This window comes from Orcinus orca, chromosome 19, assembly GCF_937001465.1.
Source record: "Orcinus orca chromosome 19, mOrcOrc1.1, whole genome shotgun sequence".
Taxonomy (NCBI): domain Eukaryota; kingdom Metazoa; phylum Chordata; class Mammalia; order Artiodactyla; family Delphinidae; genus Orcinus; species Orcinus orca.
This window is the reverse complement of record NC_064577.1, coordinates 22,778,202-22,805,566: the sequence shown is the minus strand read 5'-3', so window position 1 is coordinate 22,805,566 and position 27,365 is coordinate 22,778,202. Positions and strand designations below refer to the sequence as shown.

At 46.7% G+C, this 27,365-nt stretch overlaps 1 protein-coding gene across 29 annotated transcripts in view; it reads right to left on the bottom strand.

Annotated features, from left to right (window-relative positions):
• CEP112 (centrosomal protein 112) overlaps positions 1-27,365 on the bottom strand; it is a 412,427-nt gene that overhangs the window by 52,313 nt on the left and 332,749 nt on the right. Inside the window, exon 24 of one of the 29 annotated variants that reach the window (XM_049701499.1) lies at positions 8,579-8,905. The exons of 27 other annotated variants lie outside the window; for them this stretch is intronic. In XM_049701499.1, the coding sequence (XP_049557456.1) occupies positions 8,828-8,905 (78 nt within the window). In that variant the 3' untranslated portion in view covers positions 8,579-8,827. Of the gene's footprint in view, positions 1-8,578; positions 8,906-18,154; positions 19,382-27,365 lie in introns of those variants that run through there. One more of the 29 variants, XM_049701497.1, reaches the window with a different exon arrangement.

Genomic DNA, 27,365 nt, shown 5'->3' with positions numbered 1-27,365 from the left:
TCATACATTAATAAAAGTATGTCTATGATCTGAACGTATACCAGGCCCCGTGTCAAACGTTACCCTGCGAAAGCACTGGCTCCTGTGTATATGGCAGATTTATAAAGGAACAGTTACATCATGTAAACAGCACCAAAGAGAGGTCTTGGCAAGCATGGAGGAAGGCGGGACGTGGGGAGGAAGACGAGGGGGGAGGTGAGCTGTGGCCGCGGGAGGCGCCGGGAAGGCGTCCGCACAGATTCACTGCAGAGGGCAAGGCGTGGCCACACGGGGGCAGGCTGCTGGTGGCACACGGGGCCTGGCATGCGGACGGTGGGCCTGGAACCAACTAGCAGAGGCAGCCTGGGCTCCCGAGACGGGCCTCGGGGGCCTCGGGGACTATGCATTCTGTCCTGCAGTAAAGGGAACCACCAAAGGGCCCAGGGTGACCAGCTGGACAGATCAGGAAGAACACCCAGGTGACAGCGTGGCAAGCGGAAGTGCTTTCAGAGCCTCGGCCAGACACACGTGCGCGTCCACGGGACCAGCCGGGGAAAGAGCGTGCCTCCGCGCTGCGTGTCAGCGTAGGAGAAAACTGTGCTCGAAGCCTCACGACCGTCTGTGCCAAGGCTGGGCACAGGGATTTTGCCGAGGGTTAGGAATACGGAATGAGGCAGCACGGCAAGTTTCAGGTCAGTGAGAGATGTTGCGGAAACCCTAAAAAAATCAAAAGAAATTTAAAAAGCACAATTTTCCAGACTGTCTTGTGCAGGACCATCTGCCTTAGGAGTTGCCCCTGTCAGAGCCGGGGGACCATCACGAGGCCACCTCGATACCACGAGGGGTGTGGGGCTGGCTTGGATACGAGCTGGGGAGAAGGGCTGGGCCTGGGGCGGGGGGCGGGGGGGCACGCGGGGATGGGAGAAGAGCCAGAGCCAGAACCTCGGGGCTTGGGAAGAGCGCGCCGGCGCGGGTACGAGAGAGGAGGGTTAAAGCAGGACCCCAGCATCGGTGGCGAGCAGCCGCCACCCACCAAGGCGGGGAACACGGTAGAAAAAAAACATATGGACAAGAAGAGAGAAAAATAAGTTCCTCGGCGACACACGTTCAGAAGCAACATGACGGCAGGGCCTTGAACATGAGAACACGGGGCCGAGGAAGACACAGCTCGGGGGCGGAGCGACCGTGCGCGGACACCTGCCCGGTAACCGCGGGTCCACTGGGGCCTTCCTGCCGCCGATCCCCGAGCTCAGCCGCGCTCCCATCACCTCACGAGTCCTCCCTCCACCTGCTTCTCACCCGCGCGCTTCTCACCGGCTGTCAGCAGCGTCACGCCAAACCCACCGAGCTCAAGACGCAGCTCAGGGCACCCCAGCAGCTTGCCCGGCTGCCCTCTGGTCGGCGACGCAGCCGCCTCCCCGCGCCCCGGTTTAACGCGCACAGTCCGCGGGGCGTCACCCCACGCGCGGTCACTGTGCCCGCCACCCACCAGGGGCCCAGCCCCGCACCGCCCGGGGCCTTGGCGCTTCTCCCCGCCTCGCCTGCAACGCTCTTCTTCTCCCTGTACGCCCTGCTACCTCCCTTCAGAAGCCTCCAGTGACCTGGAACGACTCGGTTCGGTTGTAATATGTTTAGACTTTAACGCGATCCATTAAAATGTAGGAAAACAGGAAGAAAAAGTTCCTAAGTCACACATTCAACCGTAACAATGATGCCAATGGTTTGCCTCTTACAGTATGACGTCAAAAAAGAAATTACGGGTTGAATTACATCCCTGCCAAAAGATATGTTTAAGTCCTAACCCACAGAACCTCAAAATGTGACCTTGTTTGGACACAGGCTGCTGCAGATGTAATTAGTTAAGATGAAGTCATACTGGAGCAGGTGGGCCCTGCATGCAATCTGACAGGTGTTCTTATGAGAAGAGGAGAAACACCCAGGAAGAGCTGGGCCACGTGACAATGGACGTAGAGACTGGAGAGTGAGCCACCTACAAGCTAAGGAGCCCCAAAGATCGCGGAGGACCCGGGAAGGGAACAGAGGCAAGGCAGGAGCCTTCAGAGGGAGCCTGGCCCTGCTTGAGCTCAGACTTCTAGCCTCCAGAACTGTCAGACAACAGCTTTCTGTCTGAAGCCCCCCAGTTTGCGTTACTTTGTTATGGCAGCCCTAGGAAACTAATATACATGGCAAGAAAATTCCCTTGTTTTACATATTTTCTCTCTGAAACTCTACCCCGCCTCCACTCCTTTCGTACTACCCAGTTCTACACCTCATTTCATCCACGTAAGGACCAAGAGTATTCTCATTATGAGCCAATCTGGAAAACCGCATTAGGAGAGTATCACTGCTATTATATGTACTCGCTGGTTTTCCTGTAATTGTGTGTACACAGTCCTGTCAGGTTAGGAGGGAGCCCATTCCAATATCACACTGGCACATTCCTACCCATGATGGAGAAAATTCCTAAGACGTGAACGTAGAGATTCTTAGGTGAGCCTTTCTGGCACTCCCATTCAGAGAGGGGATGGAAATTATATGTATGCCAGGTAAAGTGTTTTTTCTTCTCTTTTTCTTTTTCACCCTTAGCATACTGCACTATGTGGGGCCAATACTCATGAAGGAGGAAGTTTAAAACCTTCCGTTTAAACCACTTAGAACGAGAGGGTTTGCAAAGACCCTGCTTAATGTTCAGCTGACACACTGTCAGAAACGTTTATCGTGCAGCCTTCTGAAGTGTCTTCCACTTCCTTTTGGTTCTTGAGGCTTGGACTGCAGTTAGTTATCGGCAACAAAGCATACACGTGATGGCGTTTTTACAGTCATTCTTTCAGTTTGATTTCCGAACTACTAAGCAAAATTCAATTCTCTGATCAGAAAAATGATCAGTGACCTAGTTTCATGCTGAATGCACAACACAGCTGATTTCTGAGGTCACTTTTATATGGATCTGGAGACAGTGTAAGGGGCTTAGAGATGTCACTTAAGTGTTTAGCATCTTTGGATATAAAAATGTGCCCCTTGACTTTAGGCTCTAATTCTTTCAGTGCAAATTAGGAAACAGCGACTTACATTATTGAGATTTCTCTGGCAGCTTAATTCTAATATAAATATCTTGGCATTGACTACACCCCCAGCTCACATTTGTGCAAGAGGAAGCAAAACTCTTTCTAGATAATTCAACTGAATGATATTTTTAAAAATACATACAACGTGTTAGACATCATGTAGGAAGCAAAGTGTGGAATAAGCCATGGTCTCACCTTTTAAGGCGCTCGCACTATCTTGGAAGGTATGTGATAAGGACAAAAAGCAGGCGAGTTCTGTAAGTGTCTTAAGTGTCCAATTGAGAGAACAAAAGGAAAAGGGAAGGACACAGGAAGAAGTTCCACGACAGATGAATGCAGAAGGTGGGACTTTCTACAGGCCAGCTGACCGGGCTTCTGCAGGAAGTCACCAGCATGGAACAGAAAGCCGGGAGGGTGCGCTTTAGACTGAAAAAGACACAGGATACGTAACGACCAAACATAACGCGCGGGTTCTGTCCGGATCTTGATTCAGACACATCAACTTAAAATGGCACTTCTGAGGAGAATTGGGGATATCTAATTATGAAGCAGGTATTAGATGATACTAAAAGATAATCGTTAATTTTCTTAGGTGTGACACTGGCACCATGGCTGAGTGACAGAGTGTCCACATTTTCCGAGAGGCATTCTGAAATATGTAGGATAAAATGACGGGATGTCTGGAATTTGCTTTAAAATATTTTCGCCAAGAAAAGAAGGAGAAAGTGTAAAACAAATATGGCCCAATCTTGATAATTGTTGAAGCTGCATGATGGATACATTGGAGTTCATACTACTAAACTCTCTACTTTTGGGTATGTTTGCAAACTTTTATAATAAAACTTAAAAAAAAAAACCCATATACAATTAAATGACCTGGGGGAAAAGCACAAGGTGATCAGGAAAGTCTTCCGGTAGGAAGTGGCATTTGGGAAAAACCTTGAATAACAGCAACAACTCTGACAGGCAGAGGTGGGGAAGGGGGAAAACTGTCTGCTAAAGAAACAGCATTTGCCAAGGTAAATAAGAGGAAATAAACCCACCCATATATGGTCAATTAATCTATGATAAGGAGGCAAGAATATACGACGCAGGAAAAATAGTCTCTTCAACAAATGGTGCTGGGAAAACTGGACAGCGACATGCACAAGAATGAAACCAGACCACTGCCTCCCACCACACACAAAAATAAACTCAAAATAGATTAAAGACATTCTCGAATGTAAGACCTGAAACCGTAAACCTCCTAGAAGAAAACATAGGCAGTAAGCTCTTTGGTATTGGTCTTAGCAATATTTTTTTGGACCTGTCTCCAAAAATAAACAAATGGGACTACCTCAAACTAAAAAGCTTTGGCACAAGAAAGGAAACCATCAATAAAATGAAAAGGCAACCATCAATAGAATGAATGGGAGAAGACATTTGCAAATCATATAACCAATAAGAGGTTAATATCCAAAAGATATAAAGAACTTATACAATTTGACATTAAAAAACTCTAACAACCCGATTAAAGAATGGACAGAAGACCTGAACAGCCATTCCTCCAAAGAAGACATACAGGTGGCCAACACACATGAAAAGATGCTCAACATCACTGATCAATACGGAAATGCAAATCAAAACCACAATGAGATGTCACCTCACACCTGTCAGAATGGCGATTATCAAAAAGACAAAAAATAACAAATGTTGGCGAGGATGTAGCGAAAAGGGACCCCCCCATGTGCTGTTGATGGGAATATAAATTGGTGCAGCCCTTCCGGAAAAAAGTATAAAGATTCCTCAAAAAATTAAAACTAGAACTACCATACAATTCAGTAATTCCACTTCTGGGTACGTATCTGAATGAAACGAAAGAGTAACTCAAAAAGATATGCACTCCAGTGTTCACCGAAACATTATTTACAGTAGCCAAGATATGGAAGCAATCTATGTGCCCATGGATAGATGAATGGATAAAGAAGAATGGAATACTACTCAGCATAGAAAGGAATGAAATAATGCCATTTGCAGCAACATGGATGGACCTAGAGAATATCATACTAAGTGAAGTCAGACAGAGAAAGACAAATACCATATGATATCACTTATATGTGAAATCTAAAAAAAATGATACATATGAACTTATATACAAAACATAAATAGACCCATCCAGACACAGAAAACAAACTTATGGTTACCAAAGGGGAAAGGGGGGGGCAGGGATAAGTTAGGAGTTTGGGATTAGCAGATACACACTACTAAACTTGAAATAGATAAACAATAAGGACCTATGGTATAGCACAGGGAACTATATTCATTATCTTGTAATAGCCTATAAGGGAAAAGAATCTGCAGAAGAATATATACATGTATATATGTATAAGTGAATCACTTAGCTATACACCTGAAACTAACACAGCATTGTAAATCAACTATACTTCAATAAAAAAAAAATTTAAAAAAGAGAACATGAAGGATTAAAACTTTTTGTGAGTTACTGAATTAACAGTAACTGTTTCCAGGAGTGTAAGTGTTATCCTTCTAATCACTAGGAGTAGCACGTGATAAATACAAAGAAAAGCCCTTAATAACGTTTTAACACCTTTCAAACTAACTTGAGTAAAAGACAATAATGTGCGAGACTTCATGAACTATAGAAGAACCAGCTTGAATCAAAAGACCCAGCACTTAATGCAGGGATGCAAATCGTCAAAAAAATATTTTTAAGCAAAAACCAAAGCTGTTTCTTGGTAGAATGAAGCCAAAATATATTTGTTCAACCTTAACTTCATCAAAGGGTTGCTTTTACTGATGAATTATGCCTGTAACTAAAACCATAAGGCTAGCACAGGTTTTTTTGAAATGAATTGCCACAAACCAAACACCTACCTACAGCTTAAGATAAGCGTGGTTTCTCGTCAAAATTGGTAAAACTCATTTTAGCGCATTGCAAGATGTGGCCTAGGAAATCTGACTTTTTAAATAAATTTTTAAAAATTCTACTCCCTCATTGATTCACTGCTAGCATGGCTTGTTGGCCCAACTTCAGAACAGCTAAGGCCTCTCAATCTCCCGCTGGTAGATCAATCTCTGTTCCAGCGCCTAACATCTATTTTAAAAATTGATGTTTTACTTGTTTTTATGTTTTACTTCTGACTGTAAAATAACACATGCCAGGTGAAGAAAAACAGAAAAGCATAAAGAGGAAAATAAAATTTCCATACTCCCCGCACCCACATACACCTCTCTGAGCCCAGCGTCTTTCTCCCGTCTCCTCCCCACGCGCCCGAGAGCAGCGCGCTCAGAGCGCACTCATAAAGCCTCTGTCCCTCTGTCTCCCACTGTTCTCTTAATCTTGCTTCACGCACGCAGCTCTTCCACCCCTCGGTGAAAACTCAGAAAGGGGCCTTGAGTTTCCAGGTCCCTCCAGTCCTACGGCCACCTTAAGTGGCACACGTGGTCTTCATCCTCTGGGATCATTCTCAACACATTCAATTTGTTCCTAATTCAATCTAATCCAAGGCAAGACACGTTCAAGGGACTCCAGAACATCAGCGAACATAATTTGTTATCAAGGCACTCCGACTTCCTGTTTATCTTTGAACAGGGACCTGAGTCAGCGGGGTGGTCCTGGGGGGCCCCCGCACCCCAGCACCCCTGATGATGGCTGAGACGGGCGTGGATGTGGGGTGTCTCCTGGCCTCCCCACGCTAGCTCTTCCAGGTCGCGCTCCTCTGGGAACACCCCTCCACGTTTGCCTTCCCCTTGCCCCCTTGTGTGCTGCTCTCCGCCAGCTGGATGCGGGGGTCATCTTCCCTCCCCAGCCCCCCATTCTGCAGAGAGCGGCACGTGGAATAGAAGTCTCACTTTCACCCTGTGCTCATGCAACGGATTTGTATCAAAAGCCCGCTGTCCTCAACAGAACAACTGCCGAGATGCTGCAAGTGAGGGAAATTGGGCTGAGGGATGGATGGGTCTTGCCCTCACAGGGTAATTCTGATGACTTTTCCTATAACTCACGGATAAGACACACAGAAGATGAATAATAGGACAAAAAATAAACACCTCTTTATCCACTTCTTCTGGGTCTCCGAGGAGACTATTCTGTATTTATATGTCAGGTGGCAAGCAGTCTGGAGAAAACGATGTCTAACATTGCTTATACGCCACGCAGGAATAGTTCCGAAGACTTTGGAAAACGGCGTATTAAAATGCTTGCGGCACTGACACGAAGCCGGGCAGGGTTACATGCAGCCCCATCCTCCATGTGTAGTGACCGCCCTCGTCCATCTGACCAGCAAAGCCCAGACCAACATATAATTTCTGCTGTGCCATGGGGCTTCAGAAGGGTTTTGAGCAACAAAAAAAGCCTTCTGCTTTCTCCCCAGCAAATGTAAATAGTGACCAAAATAGTACTAGAAAGTAAGCTGGGTTAGAGCTGTGTGGGCCCTGCTCTACTTTCCACTTTTGATGAGAAGATGTGAGTGAGTCTGTCCTCTGTGTAGGCGGGTGCACGGGTGACACTCAGAAGCAAGGACTAGATGGGACTCAGGGCTGTGCACCATGGAACTGGAATGAAACTTCGCTTATGCCAAAAATCACCTGTGCCAGGCTGAACCGGCTAATGCTGGCTCAGGAACGAGGTGAAAACTGGGCATAAAAACTAGGAAAGGCAGACTCAAGGCACAAAACACACGGGAAGGGACTTCCCTGGTGGTGCAGTGGATAAGAATCTGCCTACCAATGCAGGGGACACGGGTTCGAGCCCTGGTCCAGGAAGATCCCACATGCCGTGGAGCAACTCAGCCCGTGCGCCACAACTACTGAGCCTGAGCTCTAGAGCCCGCGAGCCACAACTACTGAGCTTGTGTGCTGCAACTACTGAAGCCCTTGCACCTACAGCCCGTGCTCCGCAAAAAGAGAAGCCACTGCAATGAGAAGCCCGCACACTGCAACGAAGAATAGCCCCTGCTCACCACAACTATAGAAAGCCCGCGTATAGCAACAAAGACCCAATGCAGCCAAAACAAGTAAAAATAAAAATCTTAAAAAAAAAATTAAAAAAAAAACCAAACACATGGGAAACACGTTCGAAGCATTCGCAGCCTAGTACACTGACAACACAAACCCCACTGCAATCTCCATACGTCGATCATTCTCGCTTTTCCTGTGTTTTTTCTGGTTTCTGAACTTTATAGTAAGGTAGGTAGATGACATATGGCTCCCGAGTATTCTGGTCGCTTACGGAAACGCATAATGTAAGGTGGGAGTAGAGGATGGCTTTTCTAGCAGATAGTAGTGGTCTAGGGTGTTACCAGGTATGCAGACAATTAGAACCTGCTGATATAATTGAAATTATTACATAGCCTTCTGAAATTGCTGTTTTTATTTTGGGGAACCTCAAGTCCAAATCTGCAAAGGATACAAATTATATTAACTTCAGAAACAAAAACATAAGAAAACCTAAATATAGCCATTTAAGGAAAACCTATACTGTCTAAAGAACAATTTAGAAGTTATTTTAAGAGCCAAGTCCAGGTGACGGCAGAATGCAAATACTCCATGAATACAGTCCATTTCCGTCCCTCGAATCCTTTGAGAGCTATGATTTCCTGCAGGCCAAGTCAGTTTACTCTCCTTCTGCCGTGGGTTCCCCTCCAAGGAGCTGAAGGGCATGACACGTAAACTGCCTCTTCTCTCTAATTCTGGCCACTCTTCACGTGCGCACACGAGCTTCCCAGCCACACTTGTAAAGGAGCCTGAATATCAGCTCTTCAAACCTTGAATATAATCTTCACCTAAGTCACGTAAGAGCATCTTCTACCTTCTCCCCAGAAAGGATTTGATTTTTTCCCAAGACAATATGTCCCTTTGAACTTCAGTTTTCAGAAGAGAAAATTAGAGCAGGGGCCAGACAGCTCCAACTCAGCTCTAACACCCCCTCCCAGCCCCCGCCCACGTCTCTCTGTGTCCCACACGTTCACATGCATACGTATGTACATATATATAGATATAAAAATATATATTTTCATTTCCCTCCCCACAGTGTAGATATGTGACCTCTTTAGGTAACTCTGTTTGTCACATCTAATTTTCTTTGGGTTGTGATAACCCAACTAATCAAAGTGTACAAGAGCCAACAAACCATATATTTTACAATATTCGTGTTTGGGGGGAAGGTCTATGTAGCGTCCAAATTTTCACCACTGACTTGGCAATTACTGGCCCCCGATGTGAAGATGAACGCTACCTAACGGAATATGCTTCTGTCGGTTGACTCTTCTCCCTTCCCCTCTGGGCTCAGAGTGTGAGTGCGCAGCCCTGGCCGTCTCCCTCCCCGAACCCTACACTAATCGGCCACCTGTGTCCTTAGGCATATGCTCTGAGCTCCTCTCTTCCCTCTCCTCCGAAAACCTTAACTTCGCCTCCATTTTGTTAAATTAAGCAATCCCATATTCTGACCTGGTGAAAGAGACAACATCATTAAAGATCTATATACATGGAAACAGTGGGTATATTTGGGCAATAAAAATCGTCCCCTCTGGAAGCTTCTGAGTAGGGGAGGGACATGATTCGGTCTGTTTAGACATGGGGCTGATTTATCTGCTCTAGGGACACACGGAAGAGCTGGACGGCACGGAGCAGGGAGACTCAGGAAGAGTCGGGAGAGAGAGGCAACAGGCGTAAACCGGGTAGAAAGCAAAGGGTGAACGCGCGGCGCAGGAACAGCAGACTGCGCAGGAGTCAAGGAAGGGACGAGGCAGCCGAGGGGCCAAGTACAACCGGGGTCACGCGCGGTGCAAGTGGGGAGAAAACACCCTGAGCTCTGGATTCTGAGAGCTCACCCCCACTGGGGTGTCAACTCAGGGGAAACTAGGGTCAAAGCTGTGATTCTTCTGCAGAGCGATCCGCGGTGAGTTTACTGAGGGAAAAAATAGAGAAAAAAATCGCAGAGCATTGGTGCAGAATTTATATTCAGGGCTCCCGAAGAGAAAAGAAGAGCCAGTGAGTGCGACCGTAGAGGACACGTTAAGAGGAGTGTGGAGCCACGGCTTCACGACCAACAGCCTCCACCCCGTCGCCAGCAACGTGACCTCGGTCACAAGGCCCAGCGCCATCCCCACTCCCACGGCTAATACGGAAAACAAGTGGGCGGAAGTCGATCGTTTTTAAGAGTGTGCTTTTATGAGCTGGTAGATGTAATGCCAACTTCATTTCTCCCTTCAACATACATTGAACGCGTGCTCACTATTTGCCATATACTGAACTGGACGCTGGGAATCAAGCAAAGAACCAGAAAGGAACGCACGGGCAGAAAGAAGAGAACAGCACAGCCCTCCTCTCCAGCGGGTATAAGAGGCCGAGAGGGGAAAGTGGGCCAGGTGGCGGGTGGGAGGAGGGTACTCAGGGTCACGTCGAAGTTCGTATCTGGGGGAAGAGCTGAACCTGAAAAAGCTTATTGAACCCATATGTGTATGAAATATTATATTGTACCATTGTGAGACCCAGTATCCACCATTTATTACAATGTTTCTGTTGGGAAACACGTTTCCATTTGGGATGCAAGGGAGACATCTTCCTACAATAGCCTTGGTGGTGTGTGTAATCGATTCAAAATTTGGGGGCTAAGGGTGGGAGTGAAGAGTCGGGATCATGACACTGTGAGGAGAAAAACAATTAGAGAATACGAGGCCACAAACGGGCATTTCAGGGGATGATGTGATTCTGAGGGCCTTGCTGGGAACCGGATGGGGCAAGAGAGTTACAGCAAATGGCACACTGGGAGTCATGCTGCAATCCCAGGTCTGGATTCTAGAAATGATTAATATTGCCATAACTTTTCAGTTAAAAATGGCATTTATACCTACGGAAGCCAGTCTCTAAACAATGGTGCAAATAATTCAAGCCTGAAGACATTCTCATTTGCAATGACATTTATATTTACATGTTGCATTTTATTTAATTCCTAGAAAAATGCTAACCTTTATGACTGGGCTCCTGTTGGGAAATATAATTTGCTCGGCTAAATAAATATGTATTATTGTAGGACTTCTGACTACACCACACTTAAAAGTCTTTACTATGAATTTTAAACCTTCCCCAGAAATAGCCTTTGAAAGGACGTCGTGTACCTCAGGCAAGTGGCCAGATGGGCAGCACGCAGCTCACTCTCTCTCTCTAAACTGTAATGATCTCACAGATAGGAAGGCAGGTTAGTCCCAGAAGACAGAGAAAAACTCCAAAAACACACTAGGAATAGAACAAAAATAAGGTTTTGAAACTGATCTGATGATTTTCAGAAATGCCATACTATGGTCACTGTACATAATTTTTATCCATTCTTTTGATTAGCGCTTTTTCCTCTCTGGCCTTTGAATCCTGGCTCTTCCTCCTGGCTCCAGGGCTTAACCTAAAGGCAGCCATTTGGAAGTACATATTCTCATGCAGTATCCCCCAGCGGAGGAGCTGTACTTTATAGATGCCATATGATAAATACAAAGCGCTGCTTTGAAAACTTTTTTTTGGGTCAAATCTCTTTTTCCAGACTCTCTCGGCTTTCAAGTTTTAATTTTCCTGCACACCATTTCTTGGAAAACTAGTAGCTAGAGAATTTGTGCCCGATGAGGCATGGGTGGCTGAAGGTGAAAATGTTTCCAAGGGCCCCTGGCTTCTTGGCCAGGAGGAAATACGGGAAACACAAGTAGAGAAGCTGATTGCTCTGCCTTGCCCACTGATGGGGCACTAGGCAGGCAGACCTCAGAAGCATCTGAAGCAATCTCACTCTAAAAACTAAAGGGAACGATACAACTTTTTTGCCTGCAGGTATGTTTTTCTGACAACTTTTCTCTATTAATGTAAAATGTATCTATCTCAACTCTCAATACTTGACTAAGTGAATGCCCTGGAATGTTAAGGCGATATTTTGCTCTTTCTTAACTGGAAGTTGCATTTACCATTTTAATTTCGATCAAATACTTACTATTTTTCTCTAGAATATAATCAATGATTAAGTTTTTGCAAAGCACCTCCTTCAACTCATCCCATTAGGAAGACAGCCTCTTTTCACGGACCCCTTAATTTTAATGTCTATTTCATTAGCAGTTAAACATGTATTTGTATTAAATTCTACTGATTTCATTCTTGGGAGGATTTAGCTGAACTTTTGGGGGGGCACATATTTCTTTATGTTTATTGATAAAACATTAACAAATGTCATGAAACAATCCAGCCTGAACATGCTGAAACAAAAAGTGGGATAAATCTCCTAAGGAGAAGGGAAAGGAAATCCAGCTTTTCAGAACTTCTAGATGGTCTAGGGGTTGATGACTGAAAGAGGACAGACCAGAAAATGTTCTTATCTTGGGGTAAAGCTGTAAGTATGATTGTTTTTTCAGCCCTAAAATTTTGTCAAGTGTTGCTGCATGAAAAATTCAGAGAGATGCTATGAATGATTTGCCCCAGAGAGATGTACAGAAAACAGGAAAGAGGAGGGACTGGGCGGGGGTGTGAGGGTGAGTCTGAGGACGTGCCCCAGACGCGTGGTGGAGAATATAAGGGTTCAGGGATGCTTCGGAAATTAAATCGCTTGCTTTCTCTGCATGAGTGTTGCCATAAATTTAAAACATTGATATAAAAGAACTTATTTACAAAACAGGAACAGACTCACAGATTCTGAAAACAGACTTACGGTCCCCAAAGGAGGGAAGCGTCAGGGGTGGGGAGGGATAAATTAGGAGTCTGGGATTAATATATACACACTACTATGTATGACATAGATGATCAACGAGGACCTGCTGCACAGCACAGGGGACTCTACTCAGTATTCTGTAATGACCTGTACGGGAAAAGAATCTGAAAAACAAATTTGTACGTGTAGAACTGAATCACTGTGCTGTACACCTAAAACCAGCACAGCGTTGTAAGTCACCTATACCCCAATAACGTTTTTAAAAAGTTTCTGAAGAAAGCAAAGTGCTTTCTGAGAGGCACTCTGTCTTCACCGATTCATACACGCCACACTCGAGTGGACACTAGGCCTTTATCCGCCAGTGACCATCCGGCGGGCCGACACACGAGCGCTGCACGACCACGAGGTCTCGGCACCAGACTGGGCCCGGGGCTGTGGTGAGTGGCCCTCGTCCTGCTGGAGCCGAGCGCCCAGCGCAGAGGTGACGGCCGTCACCACGCCCGTGTGCCCACGGCCGGGAGAGAGTCCGAGCCCACAAGGGGGCCGAAAGGGTGGAGCGGAAGGCAGTCCTGGGAGGCGGCCGTGGCCAGCGCAGTACTCCTCGGGGCAGAGGCGTCAGGTCGCAGGGGTAGCGGAGGAGCGAGGCTGGGGTGCCCGCGGGGCGGAGGCACGAGCTTGCCGAAGCAGTGGGTCGGGAGCCTCGCAAGCCTGGGGGAGCCCGGGACCTGGGGCGGGGGGGAAGCCGGCGCTGGGTGCGCGGGAGAAGCGGCGGGAGGGCGAGCCTGCGGGCGGCGCCGCTCAGCGTCAGGACACAGAGGGCGCCCCATGCACGAGGGGAAGGGCCGAGCCAAGGGGACGCGAGGCCGGGTGACAGGCCGCCTGCGGCGACGAGCGACGAGCGGGAAGGAGGTGAGCGGGAAGGAGGTCGGGGCCGCTACCGCGTCCGGGAGCGCGTGGAAGCGGCCCGGGCACGCCTCACAGTCTGGACGCGATGAGTTTCAGGTTCCTGCAGGCTACGCCGAGCTGTGTGTGGAGGACCAGGGCACTTCCAGAAAGGTCTGGAATGCAGTGAGACCGGGGACGTGGGGTAGGGACAGGACGCTCCACGTCCAGGCGGCAGTGGGGGCGGAGGCCGCGTGCGTCACCCGGCCGAACCAGAAAAGGGTGGAAGAGTTCCCGAGGACGGACGGGATTCGAGGGCAAGAGGGACACACAGGGCCGAGCGTCGGGTGCTGCAGGGGCCGCAGAGTGAGGGCAGGGGTCCGAGGGCTGAGCAACGAGGGCGCCGCCAGCAACACAAGGAGCGGTTTCCGTGAGGGGCGGGGACCCAAGTCAGCCTGTAAAGCGAGAGGAAGCGCGCGGGCGCGGAGCGCAGACAGCGGCTCGAGGGTCCGGGCTCGAGAGCGGGGATTCAGCGGGGCTCCATCCGAGCACCCCTCCACTGTCACTGGATCGGGTCTTTGAACTCATGATTGAACAGTTACATATACGTAGGACTTAGTAAATGGAAGCACTGTCCTAAACGCTGTTGGAGCAGTAATCACTTAATTCTCACAGCAATTCCTGCTCATCTTTTGTAACTTCCATTTTGTGAAATGAGGCAACTGGGGCCCAGAGAGCCCAGAGAGTAACGTGTTTGAGGTCCCACGGTTTCTGAACGGTAGAGCAGGATTTGAACCCAGGCAGTCTTGGCTCCAGAACCCACGTTATTAAGCCCTGTACGTCTCTGAAACGCAACACAGGCAAGCACATCTAAGAGGATGCTTTGAGCCTCAGAAAAATGAAACAGTGGTAACAAAAAGATGGGGTTTCGGGTAACACTTCACAGTTTGGCAAAGGTTGAAAAAATTACTCCAAGGGACCCCAGAGCCTGCCATTTTCAGTCCACTGTTAGCGTCCTTCCAGAAATAAAGAAGGCTGCTGTATTGACTTCGTTCACTGATCACTGGAATCATACAAATAAAGCCATCTGAACGACACGGATTCTCAAAAGGATCGGTTTCCTCTTGGAAAACGAATTCTTCGGTCTTCTCACAAACCAATCGTGGGGTGTCTGCCGAAGCTCCACGTCTATGAGGCTGTGAGAGACCGTGATTCACCGTTTCCCTCCTTCGAAACGCTCTTTAAGTTAGGTAACGTGCTTTTAGAAAGTTGCTTTTCAAATCACGACCTCTATTCTAAATTGGCCTTAAACATGTTGATTCCAAGGACAACTAGTGATAATTGTAAAAAGTCACAGCAAGCAACAAAGCCAACGACAGAAGGAAACGTTTCTCCAACCGTCCAGACAAGCAATGCCTTCGCCGAGCCCCAGTCTAAAAGCCAAAGGGAAGTTCTGCTTGAGTCACAGGAACCGCATCAGGTCGTGAGGAAGAGGCTTCGTCCATTTCGACAGCTCACATATATTTTAAAGTAAAATACATTTTACTTTATTTCCATTCTCATGTGTGTTTGAATACATGGAGCACAAGGGCAAGACCAAAGACGTGGGAGCCTTGGGTTCGAGGCTTGAAGCTGCCAACAGCTACGTGAAAAGGACCATGCACGTCCCCTCAGGTGGGCTCAGGATTTTTATCTGTGAGATGGGATGAGCATGGGAGGTGGGGGAGCCAGTTCTCTAAGAGTCTTTTCAACTTTAAGATACTATTGATCCATGAGGTATAGTGGGACTGCGATTTTAGCTGATATAAAACGCAAGTTTCACAGGAATCCACTATATTTAATACTCTGCTCATCAAACTTTGTTAAGAATAAAGGGAGGATGGAGGAGAACAGGAAGATGGTGAACTTGAGTGGAAAACTGCTATCAGAAGAAAAGAAATCGGAATAAAAACTCAGCTAGAGAAAAGGTGACTCAGGATCTGATAGACAAGACTGTTACTTGAAGTGACCAGCGCTCAGGATCAGTGTTAACGAAAAAGCACCAGGCCAAGAAGGGAAGGTGGACTTGTCAGCAAGGCTGAGACAGGGCCGCAGCAAATTTGCTCACGTGGCGGAAGACCCGCTCTCTAGGCTGGGAGGGACTGCAGGTCAAGTGTACACCTCTGGCCTCTGCAGTTCAGCACAACTACCTCATAGTTCATCTTAGCTACACGTTGTGTTCAAGGAAGAAGACGTGCCTGGTCAGATGTAGAACACGAACCATCTTGTGAGGTTCATCCTGAACTTGCTCCACATTCTAACAGGAGTCCAAACTGTTTCTGCATCCTTTTCCCCTGGGAGACGTGAACTTAAAACAAGGTGCTGTTTATTGAGTATATACCAAAGAAGAAATCAGGCCAGACTCAGACTCTGTAAACAAGGATCTGCAGATACGATTTAAAAATAAAAGGAGGGACTTCCCTGGTGGCTCAGTGGTTGGGAGTCCGCCTGCCAATGCAGTGTTCGAGCCCTGGTCCGGGAAGATCCCACGTACCACGGAGCAACTAAGCCCGTGCGCCACAACTACTGATCCTGCGCTCTAGAGCCTGCCAGCCACAACTACTGAGCCTGCCCGCCTAGAGCCCGTGCTCCGCAACAGGAGAGGCCACCGCAATGAGAAGCCCGTGCACTGCAGCGAAGAGTAGCCCCCACTCGCCCCAACTAGAGAAAGCCCACGCGCAGCAATGAAGACGCAACGCAGCCAAAAAAATAAATAGAAAATAAAAAATAAAATAAAATAAAAGGAAACTAGATAAGCCAGCTTGGAAGATAGAAAAGTAAGTAAATATATCTCTCTGAGGAATACCAATATTCCTAACCAATATTCCAAATACTGCTAACACTTGAAATAGTTGGCTTTTTAAGCAACAATGAAATACTACTGACAAAAATGATTCACTGCAGGAGAACCAGCAAGTCCAACTGTGATCTGGTCTGAGCTTGCTAGGAAGACAAGTTCACCGCGAAGAACTTGAGAAGGACCCGGTTGCCTGGATGAGGAAATGCAGGCTAGCATCGCTTTTGAACTTGGAATGAATCTGCCCCAAGGAATGGCAAGAATATAAGATGGGAAAAGAGCAATTGGGAAGAAAAGAAAAAGTAACGCTGTTTCTAAGAACGCTGCTGCTTTGTTTCATGAACTAGTCTATTTGTTTTGGCTGCGACCAAACTCAAGAATGTTCTCTGCATATTTCACAGCGCAGTTTATACACATCAAAGGAACAATCTCTCCTTTCATCATTATTTACACATAAAAATAATGCAATTTGTGGTGCGTGTAAGATGTTACTTCTTAAAAACCTCTCGAGTCTAATTTATTAATTGCTTGAGATTTAAAGTTAAACAAGGGTGAGATGCAAATCATATGTTACTCTGGAATATTTTACCACCAAATCTTGGTTTATTAATGAGACGCTGAGCAGCCATGTGAATATTTATTTAGGTGGTTAGAGGGCTTTCTGAAGGGTCCTGGAGCAAGTGACAGAAACATAAAAGCAAAAGGGTCCTGCCTCTCAAAAAACATGGGGGCTGTGTCTTTGTTTTTAATTCTACTCTTTCCTCTGTGCTTCCAACATTAAAGCATTCCTGTAACCCACCAACCAACCCAGATCTCTTCGCTCCAAACCTCTACTTTTAGCTGCTACTACTGCTGCTATGATAGCAAAAGACTCCTATTGACATCCCTGGAAATGACATTTTGGTCTTTTTTGATGGCATGACAGCATCACATGAATTTTTTCCAATTATATGCATTTGGAAAATATAATCTATGTATAAAAACTAGGTTTATCGTCATTAATTTATTGATTTGATTTGGCGCAGTGGCTGAGAGTCTGCCTGCCGATGCGGGGAACACGGGTTCGTGCCCCGGTCCGGGAAGATCCCACGTGCCGCGGAGCGGCTGGGCCCGTGAGCCATGGCCGCTGAGCCTGCGCGTCCGGAGCCTGTGCTCCGCAACGGGAGAGGCCACAACAGTGAGAGGCCTGCATACTGCAAAAAAAAAAAAAGGGTACCTGTATCTCAGCCTGTACGTGTCAGTGTAGGATCATGTAAACCACAGTAACAAATACGTATGAATCACTCCCCCTCTTCCACGGTGGCCCAACCTTGAAGCTGCTGGTCCCACCCCTGAAGACACCACCAGCTCTACTCCTCAGGCCCCTAAATTACCGTCTATGTCTCCCCTCCCCACTTCCTGCTCTAGATGCTAAGTCCTTCCTGGTCCTTCAAGTGAGATGAGCTCATCTAATTGTTGGGAAGAAAGTCTCTGATGAAACAATTTCACATTACAGCATGAACTTCTTCAAGTGGTTGAAGGTGTTAACACATCAAGGATCTCTGCATCTTCAGAGAGGAGTTTGCTAACCCAAAGGCTTAGGTATCTGATTGTGTGTGTGTGTGTGTGTGTGTGTGTGTGTGTGTGTGTGTGTGTGTGTATCCCTTCTTTTAACTGCAGGCTTGGTGCTAATGTGCTTAAAGCTGCCTTAAAATACAATAACAGACATAAAATTCAGCATATAATAATTCGAGATTATATTCTTTAAGTCAACTAAGTCTTTATTTTTGGGTGCCCAGTACTGTGGGTGCGATGCAGAAACCAGAAACCAGAAGAGGATCACTAAGCATTAATGGCAGAACCTCATGAAAGTATAAGGCTCCCCAGGGACCGGAGCAGTCAGAGAAACTCCCCAGAGGAGGCAGGGAGGGCCCTGAGATGGCCTTGGTGACCTCAACAGGGCTGAGGACAGACGAAGAGGCTGCAGTGAGCACGAGTGAAGGCAGGACGCGGCACTGCCATGAACCTGAGGACAGCGAGAAGTCCAGCTTGGCTAGAACAGAACATACATGCTGAGGAGTGCTGAGAAACCTGGACGGGCTCTGAAAGCCGGGCGCAAGAGAGTGACCTTGTCGTTAAAAGAGATCCTTTAAATTCAGTTTAGTAATATGACATTGTAAGAAATGAAAACATCATCAGAAGACATAAAATGAAAAATAAAAAGTCCTATTTCTCCAAAATAACCAGTTACCCATGACCGAGATGCATTCCAGCAACTTTAGATGTACACAGCATTCTGCATTCGTTTCACTTACTAATGTCGGCAATCCTGTCTCACTTTCGCGGAGGTCTACTTCATTCTTTTCAAATGGCCTCGTACTACTTCACTGCTTGCATGGGCCATAATTTATTTCCCCTAGCTTTTTGCTCAAGTGGCGCTGCAAAGATATTGTAGAGCCTGGCAACTATGTCCACGGGACACATTCCTATGAGTGCCACCAAAGGTTCAAAGGTTCTGTGCACTTGAAGTGGCAGCATATTCCCCCACACTGACCTCCAAAGAGGCTGCACGGATTTAAACCTCCAGGAACGCTGCTGCATCACGGGCTGGTTTTTCAGGTTCAAAATTTATGCCCATCAAGTGGCAGCCAGGCCCTTCCGAACTTTGCAGTTTCGTTACATCTTTAAATGAGGAATGAGAACAAGCGCGCTTTCCCATATTTACTGGATATTACTTTTTGTCTGTGAGTTCTGTGTTCATATCCTTTGCTCTTTTGGTCCACTGGCTGGTTAGTGTTTTTGTATTGATTTCTAAGCACTCTTTGTACGGCAGGGAAATCGGTGATTTAAGATTTCTCTGGCAGAGTTCTTCATGCTGGACCGGAGCTCAGAGTTTTTGGCAGGGACACCAGCTGAGGGAGACTGTTTTAAATCAATCGCAAGTTGAGAAGGGCTCTGAACAGGGTCCTATCAGAGGAATAAGAAATACATTTTAGGACTCTGGTGATACACTTGAGATAAACGGGGATGAAGGAAAGAAAGGACAAAGACGGGCCCAAAGTTTCTAACAGGAAACAGAAAGACTGGGGGTAACCCTGATAGACTGCAAAGAAGAGCCAATTTGGAAGGGAAGATGCTAACTGCATGTTGCAATTACTGAGTGTGAAACAGTGGTGCCTTCTCCGAAAGAAGACGAGTTACAGGCAGTGGGAGACGCGCGGCCCAACCAGGAATCAGGCAAGGGGTCTGGGAAGCATCTCTATAGAAGTGACAGCTCAAGTCACAGGGGAGATGAGCTCACTGTGCGGGAAAAAGGAGAAGCAAAGCCCAGGACACGGACTTAAGGACACCCACGAGGAGGGAGAGAGACCAGCAGAGGAGACAAGCCAAGAGAAGAGTGAGTTTCTACAGCAGGGGTGAGCAAACAGTGGCCAGTGGGCCGTATCTGCCACCTGGCCCATCTTCCTAAATAAAGTTTTATTGGAACATAGCCTCGCCCACTTGTTGATCAAATGTCTAAGGCTGCTTCCACACCACAACAGCAAGAGCTGGGTAGTTGTGACAGAGACCTTATGGCCCACAAAACCTAGAATATTTACTATGCAGCCCTTTTACAGAAAAAGTTTTCCAAGCCTTGCTCTAGAAGGAACGTTGGTCAATTCGGTCAAACGCTGCATGGAGTTGGAGGATGATTAGAAGTGGGGAAACAGCACCCAGTTTAGACAAGAGTTAGCAGGTTACTTTGAAGACTGTGGCATTGGGATTAGAAAAGGGGCTTTAAGGGAACATTTGGTAGAGTTGACTCATATGCGTCAGAGAGAGCAGAGCACGAGGTTGGCGGGTAGCTAGAAAGCGTACCAAGAAGGGTGGTGAAACGCAGTCCATCCACCCATCTGTCCTTACACCCCTTGTATTGGGAAGGCAGACGGTCCTCATGACCAGGGGGACCAGAGCTGGAAGCAGGGGGAGGGGACCATGGCAGCTGAAGGCTGGTGAAAGTTTAATAACGCTGGGAAAAGCTGGCTCTCAAGAAGCATTTGCAGCAGTGTGCCCCGATTTCCACGGTGCACGTGCCCCAGCTGGCAGTACTCCTGATAACGTACCAACAGGCTCCTTCAAGCCAGCACACCAACTGGGTGATGCTGTCACCAGCGCTGAGGCCTGGGGAGACATGAGCAGCGTGTGGAATCCTTTCCCAGGACGTCCTGGGAAGCAAGAGGTAATGTCATGGCAGGTGGAAGGAAAAGGCACGAACTTCAATACTGGGAAGTGGTGACAGAGAGGCTGGCTGAGTCACCAGGCACGAAACAGGAGCTCAGCTTCTGCCAGAGTGAAAGAGCCATTTGTGGTGAGACATGGCCAGATTTTTAAAATAAAATTACCTTAATATATTAAATCATTATCAAGTCTTCTAATAATTAGGATCCTATATAACCCAGCGCTTCTGAATATACACATGTATGTAAATATATACAACTACCTGTATAAACACATACGTATACATGGTAATCATTCAGTCACTTTAGGTGTTGCTGCCTACGTAATGATGAAATTATATATTTCAGTCCATTATACAGACATTGAAATGGCTTCTGATACAGTTCAGAATCATTAAAGATGAAAATATTTCCAAATAGTTATTTGTTAATTTTTTGTACATTAAAGAACCTGAACGATACATCTATATTCCAATGTCTGATTAGCCGAAGCCATTCGTATTCTGGACGGGGCAGTAATTAAACTAACCGCGCAGAGTCGCCTAGTGACTCTACTCCTGAAGGGAGTGCCGTCCGCGCCGCCAGGGCGGGAAGAACCTGTCTCACCTGCACGCCTTCAGTCGCCCCCACTCAGTCACGCGCTCAGCCATCCACAGCCCTACTCCATTCCTTAGTATACACAGGCGAGGTCCCAGGGGCTAAAGGCATTTTTCGTAGTGCTTGAAGGTTTTTTTTCCCACTGAACAAATAATCTTCAACTGGTCTTTAAATAAAACAAAAATCTGCCAGAGAGCAGACCTGGAGGAAAGGCGGGGGCAGAGCACTTGGGGGGACCGTGCATTTCTTCTCTGCTCACGCACTGCCATTGCGCCTCCTTGCTCTAGCAGCAGGGTCATAGTTCACTGCCTCACTGTATCCAAGCCCGTCTTCTGCAGTACCCTTCCTGGACAATGGCACTCATGCTTTATGCTGCCGTGACTGAATGGCTGTCTTCCTTTCTGAGTGAGCAGGCAAGCCTTCTTGGGTGGGATGGAAAATACATCTCTCTTCTTAGCGTTATTCATTCCGATTCTGCGCCCTCCACGCCCTTAGGACGTGCAGGCAGGGGGGACGACAATTAAATAACGAGCGAGCGGGTCCCAAACAAAGCCATGTGATGCTAGGCACTGAGCTTTCTCTGTTTCCCAACGCTCCTGAAACCCCACAATGAGGTCTGTAATTTTATTCTTTGAGAAATGGATTCCTGTAAGCTTTTAGCACAGTGAGAATTGCCCAATCTTATGAAATGTTCTTTTTTCCCTCCCTCAAGCCCTTCGGGTAACACAGACCAGATTTCTAGATGTCCTACTGGCAGCCGACCTTTTCTCGTGAACTCTAGTCGGTGGCCAAGGGAGAGGAGCGTCCGTGCTTTAGAATCTCTTTTCTGGGCCTGCAAGCAAAAATTTGATGACATTTCTCCTTGATATGAAATCTCTGCTCGGACATCTGGCTTCACAGTGAGGAACTTTCAATACACCAGCTTCAAAGAAAGGGCTTAGCCGTGGTGGGGCATGATGCCAGAGGAATGTTCCCCGGTCTTTCCATACAACTATTTCTATCAGTTTCTCCCCCATGAACTTCTGGGAGTTCAGCAGAGAGCAGTCACTGCCGAGCAGATGACTTGGCTTTGGGGTACAGCCTGGTGGGACCTCCCACTGGAGTGCTGGAGTACAGAAATTATGTGTAAACAAGGTGTAGGGTATTTTATTAGAGTCTGCCTATTGGGCAAAATATATTACTGTTACCGCAAGCCAGTTACTTCTGCATATCTGCTATAGCATCACAAAATATTTACAAGTTTGCTGCCATCAATTAAATGAGAATAAAGTGACATGATTAGTTTCCAGAGCCTTGATTTATGTGGTAACATCATTCAGTTACTCAGTATATTTCTAGAACTTCCACTAAGCCATGAACTTCAATAAGTGGTTGCTCTCAAGAGGCTTAGGGTCTACTTGGTGATAAAGAGAAGGAATCAAATACAGGTCACAATCTCCTCTTCTCAGTCCCCAAATCCTCTTCAAATCATGAATTGTTTTTGAAAGGCCGAGGTTAACTTGTGAAGCAACAAAACCTGACTGACGCTGTGAGGGTGTTCAGAGTTCCTATTTGTCCGGTTTGGGGGATTCACATGCACCACTCTGCACATGAGTCTGGGTGCAGCGTGTTGTCCCAGACCCACCTGGAGATAAAGACAAGCACTATGCCACCTCCCTAGACCTGCAGATGCTGATTTGCAAAACACATTCTAGGTTTTGGATAAGGGGTTGGGGACCACCATTACAGTGCAGAGAAAACTTCAGTAGAGGAAGGAGCAAAGCTGGCATGGGCTTCTCACTCAGACACCTCACAGAAAGATGACACTGAGATCTTAAGGGAAAGGACTCTACAGGGAGCTCGTGTGATCACAGAGAGCGTGAAGGTTGAGGGCTGGCTGTTGATACAGTGGAGAGAAGGGCCACATCTAGGCAAGTGGTTCTCAAAGTTTTGGGTCTCTGGACCCCTTTACACTCTTAAAAAATCAAGAAGCCCGAAGAGGTTTTGTTTGCGTGGGTTATAGCTACTGACACCCACCGTGCTAGAAATTAAAAGTAACCACCATTAAAACAGTTACGTATTAATTCACCTTAAAATACCAGTAATAAACCCATTATGTATGAACCTAAACATATACTTTAAAAATAAAAGTAACTACTTTTCCAAAGCAAGAAAAAATTAGCGAGGAGCGTGGCTGCGTTTTATACTTTTGCAAATCTTTAACGCCTGGCTCAGTAGAAGGAGCTCGGTTCTCATCTCTGCTTCTGCATTCAGTCTCTTACGAGATGTTGCTTTGGCTGAAGTATAGGAAGACAATCTAGTCTCACATGGGGAAGCAGTTGAAAAGGGAGGGGTCCTTTAGTAACCTTTCAGGTGACTGTGGATATTCCTTGTGACTACATCAAACATCGACAAGCGGTAGTTTCTTAAAAATGTTATTAGCTGCCATGTGGAACTCTGAAACTCTATCAGTAAACTCTGTGTACTGTGAACATTAAAATCCACTGGTCCACTTTGGTTTCTGAGTGGGTCTTTCACCTATGCGTGATTTTGTAACAACAGTGATTTGGAAAACACTGGTTCAGAGTTTTATAAAAATCTTCCAAATGTTGATACACTTCACTAATTCTTCCCTGTTTCTTCCCGTGCACATCATTAGTAATACCACTGATCTCATCGGAAAAGTCTTCAAGTACTGGGAAGCTGTGAAGCTTGCAGTGATGGTATAAGTTTTCCAAATTCCTGATTTTTGCTTGAAAGCTCAAATTTTATCATTAGCAACAATATAGTCAGCTGCTATCCTTGAAGCGTCAGACTGACTTCCTTCATTTTCAAGAAAACCTCTGCCAGGTTGTCAGAACAGAATATGCGGAATTTGCCTTTCAATCGTCCTTCCAAGTGACTAGAGTTCAGCTCACACTCAAACAAATGCAGAACTGCTTCTCCTCAAGACAACCATCCTACTTCAGTATGCAGCAGGAGTGCTTTATGTGTACTTCCTATTAATATTAGAAGATGTGTTCTCAGGGATTGGGATTTAATAAAATTAATACTGTGTGTTTCAGGTTTTTTTAAAGCACAAGTATGTGGTGGTGAAGAAAATGACTACTCATACAGTTCAGTGTCAATGCCATGTCTCGTGACAAAACACCAGCAGCTTTATCCTCCATTATACCATCAGTGCAAATGTGAACACAGTGAAAAAGGCATCTGATGTCTTTGTCCTATTATGAAAGTAGTTTTGACCTGGTGGAGCCCCTGAAAAGATCTCAGGGGCCCACAGGGGTCAGGGGTCTGAGGACAACACCTTGAGAACCACTGGTTTAGGTGGTGAAGTGTTTCATACGCCATGCTACAAGGGTAGACTTCATCCCGTAGGCAATGGAAAGTCACCGACGGATTTTAAGAAGCAAACCACATACTCATATCTGTGTTTTAGAAAGATCCCTTTATGGGACTTCCCTGGTGGTCCAGTGGGAAGGAATCCATCTTCCAACGCAGGGGACATGGGTTAGATCCCTGGTCAAGGAACTAAGACCCCACGTGCCGTGGGGCAACTAAGCCCATGTGCCACACTACTGAGCTTGCGCGCCTCAACAAGAGAGCCTGCATGCGGCAAACTACAAAGCCCACACGCCCTGGAGCCCACGCACCACAACTAGAGAGAAGCTTGCACGCCACAGCTAGAGAGAAGCTTGCAGCCACAACTAGAGAGAAGCCCACGCGCCACAACTACGAGCCCGCGTGCTGCAACTAAGAGCCCACGTGCCACAGCTAAGACCTGATGCAGCAAAAAAATAAATAAAAAAAAGAAAGGTCACTTTATCAACAGTTTGAGGGACAGATTTGAGAGGGGGAAGCTACTGGCAGTGATTCTACAAAAAAGGGATTGTAACAGGCAAAGTCAAAGACATGAAGGTCTAAGAAGGTAGGAGCTAGTGATTGAGGGATGGGGTGTGCATTTGGAAATATGCAGACGTTATTCTAGGAACTGACCTTGGGGAGCGAGGGAGGCAAAAAATTCATTCAAGGGGGCTTCCAGAATCTGACTTGAGTGACTGAGTGGATGATGGTGGTACTTTAATTCTTATAATCAGTACAAGAAGAACAGGTTGGGGTGAGAGAAGAGTGGGAGGAAGATAAAGTCAGTTTATGGTGTATGTAGTTTGAACAGCCTGAGGGTCCTCCAAGTGAAACTGTGCAACAGTACGTAAAAATGTGGACTGACCGCCTGCCAGTTCAGGGGACATAGGTTCCCTGGTCTGGGAAGATCCCACATGCCGCGGAGCAACTAAGCCCATGCGCTACAACTACTGAGCCTGTGCTCTAGAGCCCGCGAGCCACAACTACTGAAGCCCGTGTGCCTAGAGCCCATGCTCCACAACGAGAGAAGCCACCGCAATGAGAAACCCAGGCACCACAACGAAGAGTAGCCCCCGCTCACCGCAACTAGAGAGAGCCTGCATGCAGCAATGAAGACCCAATGCAGCCATAAATAAATAAATAAATAAATAATAAATAAATAAAAATAAAATTTCCATCCTGTTTTAAAAAAATGTGGATTGAGAGCTCAGAAGAAGTCTGGGTGGAGGTGGAGATTCAAAAGTCATTTGCGTGGAAGTTTACATGAGGGCCTGGGATTGTCCAGGGACAGCACATACAAAGGAAACAGAAGAGGCTTTGCTTAACACCAATATTTGAGTGTCAAAAAGAGGAAAAGGAGACAGGGGATGGGAGAAGCGGTTTCAGGATGGTTGATGAACTGGGAAAGCACTGCCATGGAGCTAAGGCAGTTTTCAGAGCCTGTTTATTGGCAGATTAAATCACTGTTCATAGATGCTCATGGTCTCAGACTAGAGAGGGTATATGATTTCCCTGCCCCACTGATGTGGATGGAAATGAAGCTGAGGCTGCAGGGACTTTCTTCCTGCTCATGTTTTGCCCTCCTGTAATCCACCATGAGGAGGACACCCAGGCAGCTACTAGTCCAAGGAGATTGTACAGACAAGTAGAGCAGGCCTGAGCCCAATCTAAAGCCTGGAGTCAAAGCACACGAATGGTCCATAGATATGTTTTAAGAAAAACAAATGTGTGTTATGACAAGTCACTGAACTTGGGGGATCGTTTGTTACACAGCATTGTGGCAACTGCTGACTAACACAGGTTCCTTGTTAAGTGTTATTAAGGAGTCAAACAGGCTTCTAAGGTCACAAAGGAGACTGAATTTCCCTCTCCCAACACCAAATGAAGCGAGTAAATATGAGTAAAAATGAGCAGAAAAGCACTAAGGCACTGAGATAGGGTAGTAAGGTGGACATAATGGGAAAAAACCCTCAAGGGCTTGTGGTGAAGGAAACAAACATGACTCTGGAGACACTACAGCATTTCAGTGACTTGACTTCAGAATCTGCCCATGTCCCCAAATTGCTACTTTGTTAGGGTTAACAAAGCCCCAGGACTTCCCACTAATACCACCAACTTTGAAGACAAGGACACTGTGTGGGTAGCCACAGTTTTCTCCTCTTCTGGCTGTGGGATGGGTGGGAAAACAGGTAGAAGTCAGGGCTGTCTACCACTGAGGAAAGTGAAGGTGTCCAGCCTTCAGGACGACACACCAAGTTGGGATAATTCAACCCCCAATGGATTCTACGATGCCCCCCCCGCATTGAGGTAGTGCGAACTCAGCAACTGAACAGTCAGCCCAGCCAGACTGCAGGCACGTCTCTACTCCAGCTCATCCTCCCCTTCCCTCGGGTTCCAGAAAACACAGAGACACTACAAGTAAGTGTTACTGGTGCAGGGGAGATGCGCTGTGTTTCAGAAACATTTGATATGGGACGTTGAACGTTTAGAGGGACCTGGTTAACTGCTGAATGTATCCTGGTTAATCTATTAAACTTACCAGATAAAGAAAGACTGCTCCAGGAATCCCCCAGAAAATGCAAATCACTGACGTGGGGGAAAGCTCAAACCTTGCTCAGCCTTCTCCACAGCAATGTTAACTGCTAGATGAGCCATGTCTAAGTTCTCAGGGGAAACAATGAAAACAAGTATATTGTGCCATCTAACGTGTCATTCAAACATACAGGTCATTGGCAGACATTCTTTTTTTTTTTTTTTGCAGTAAGCGGGCCTCTCACTGCTGTGGCCTCTCCCAT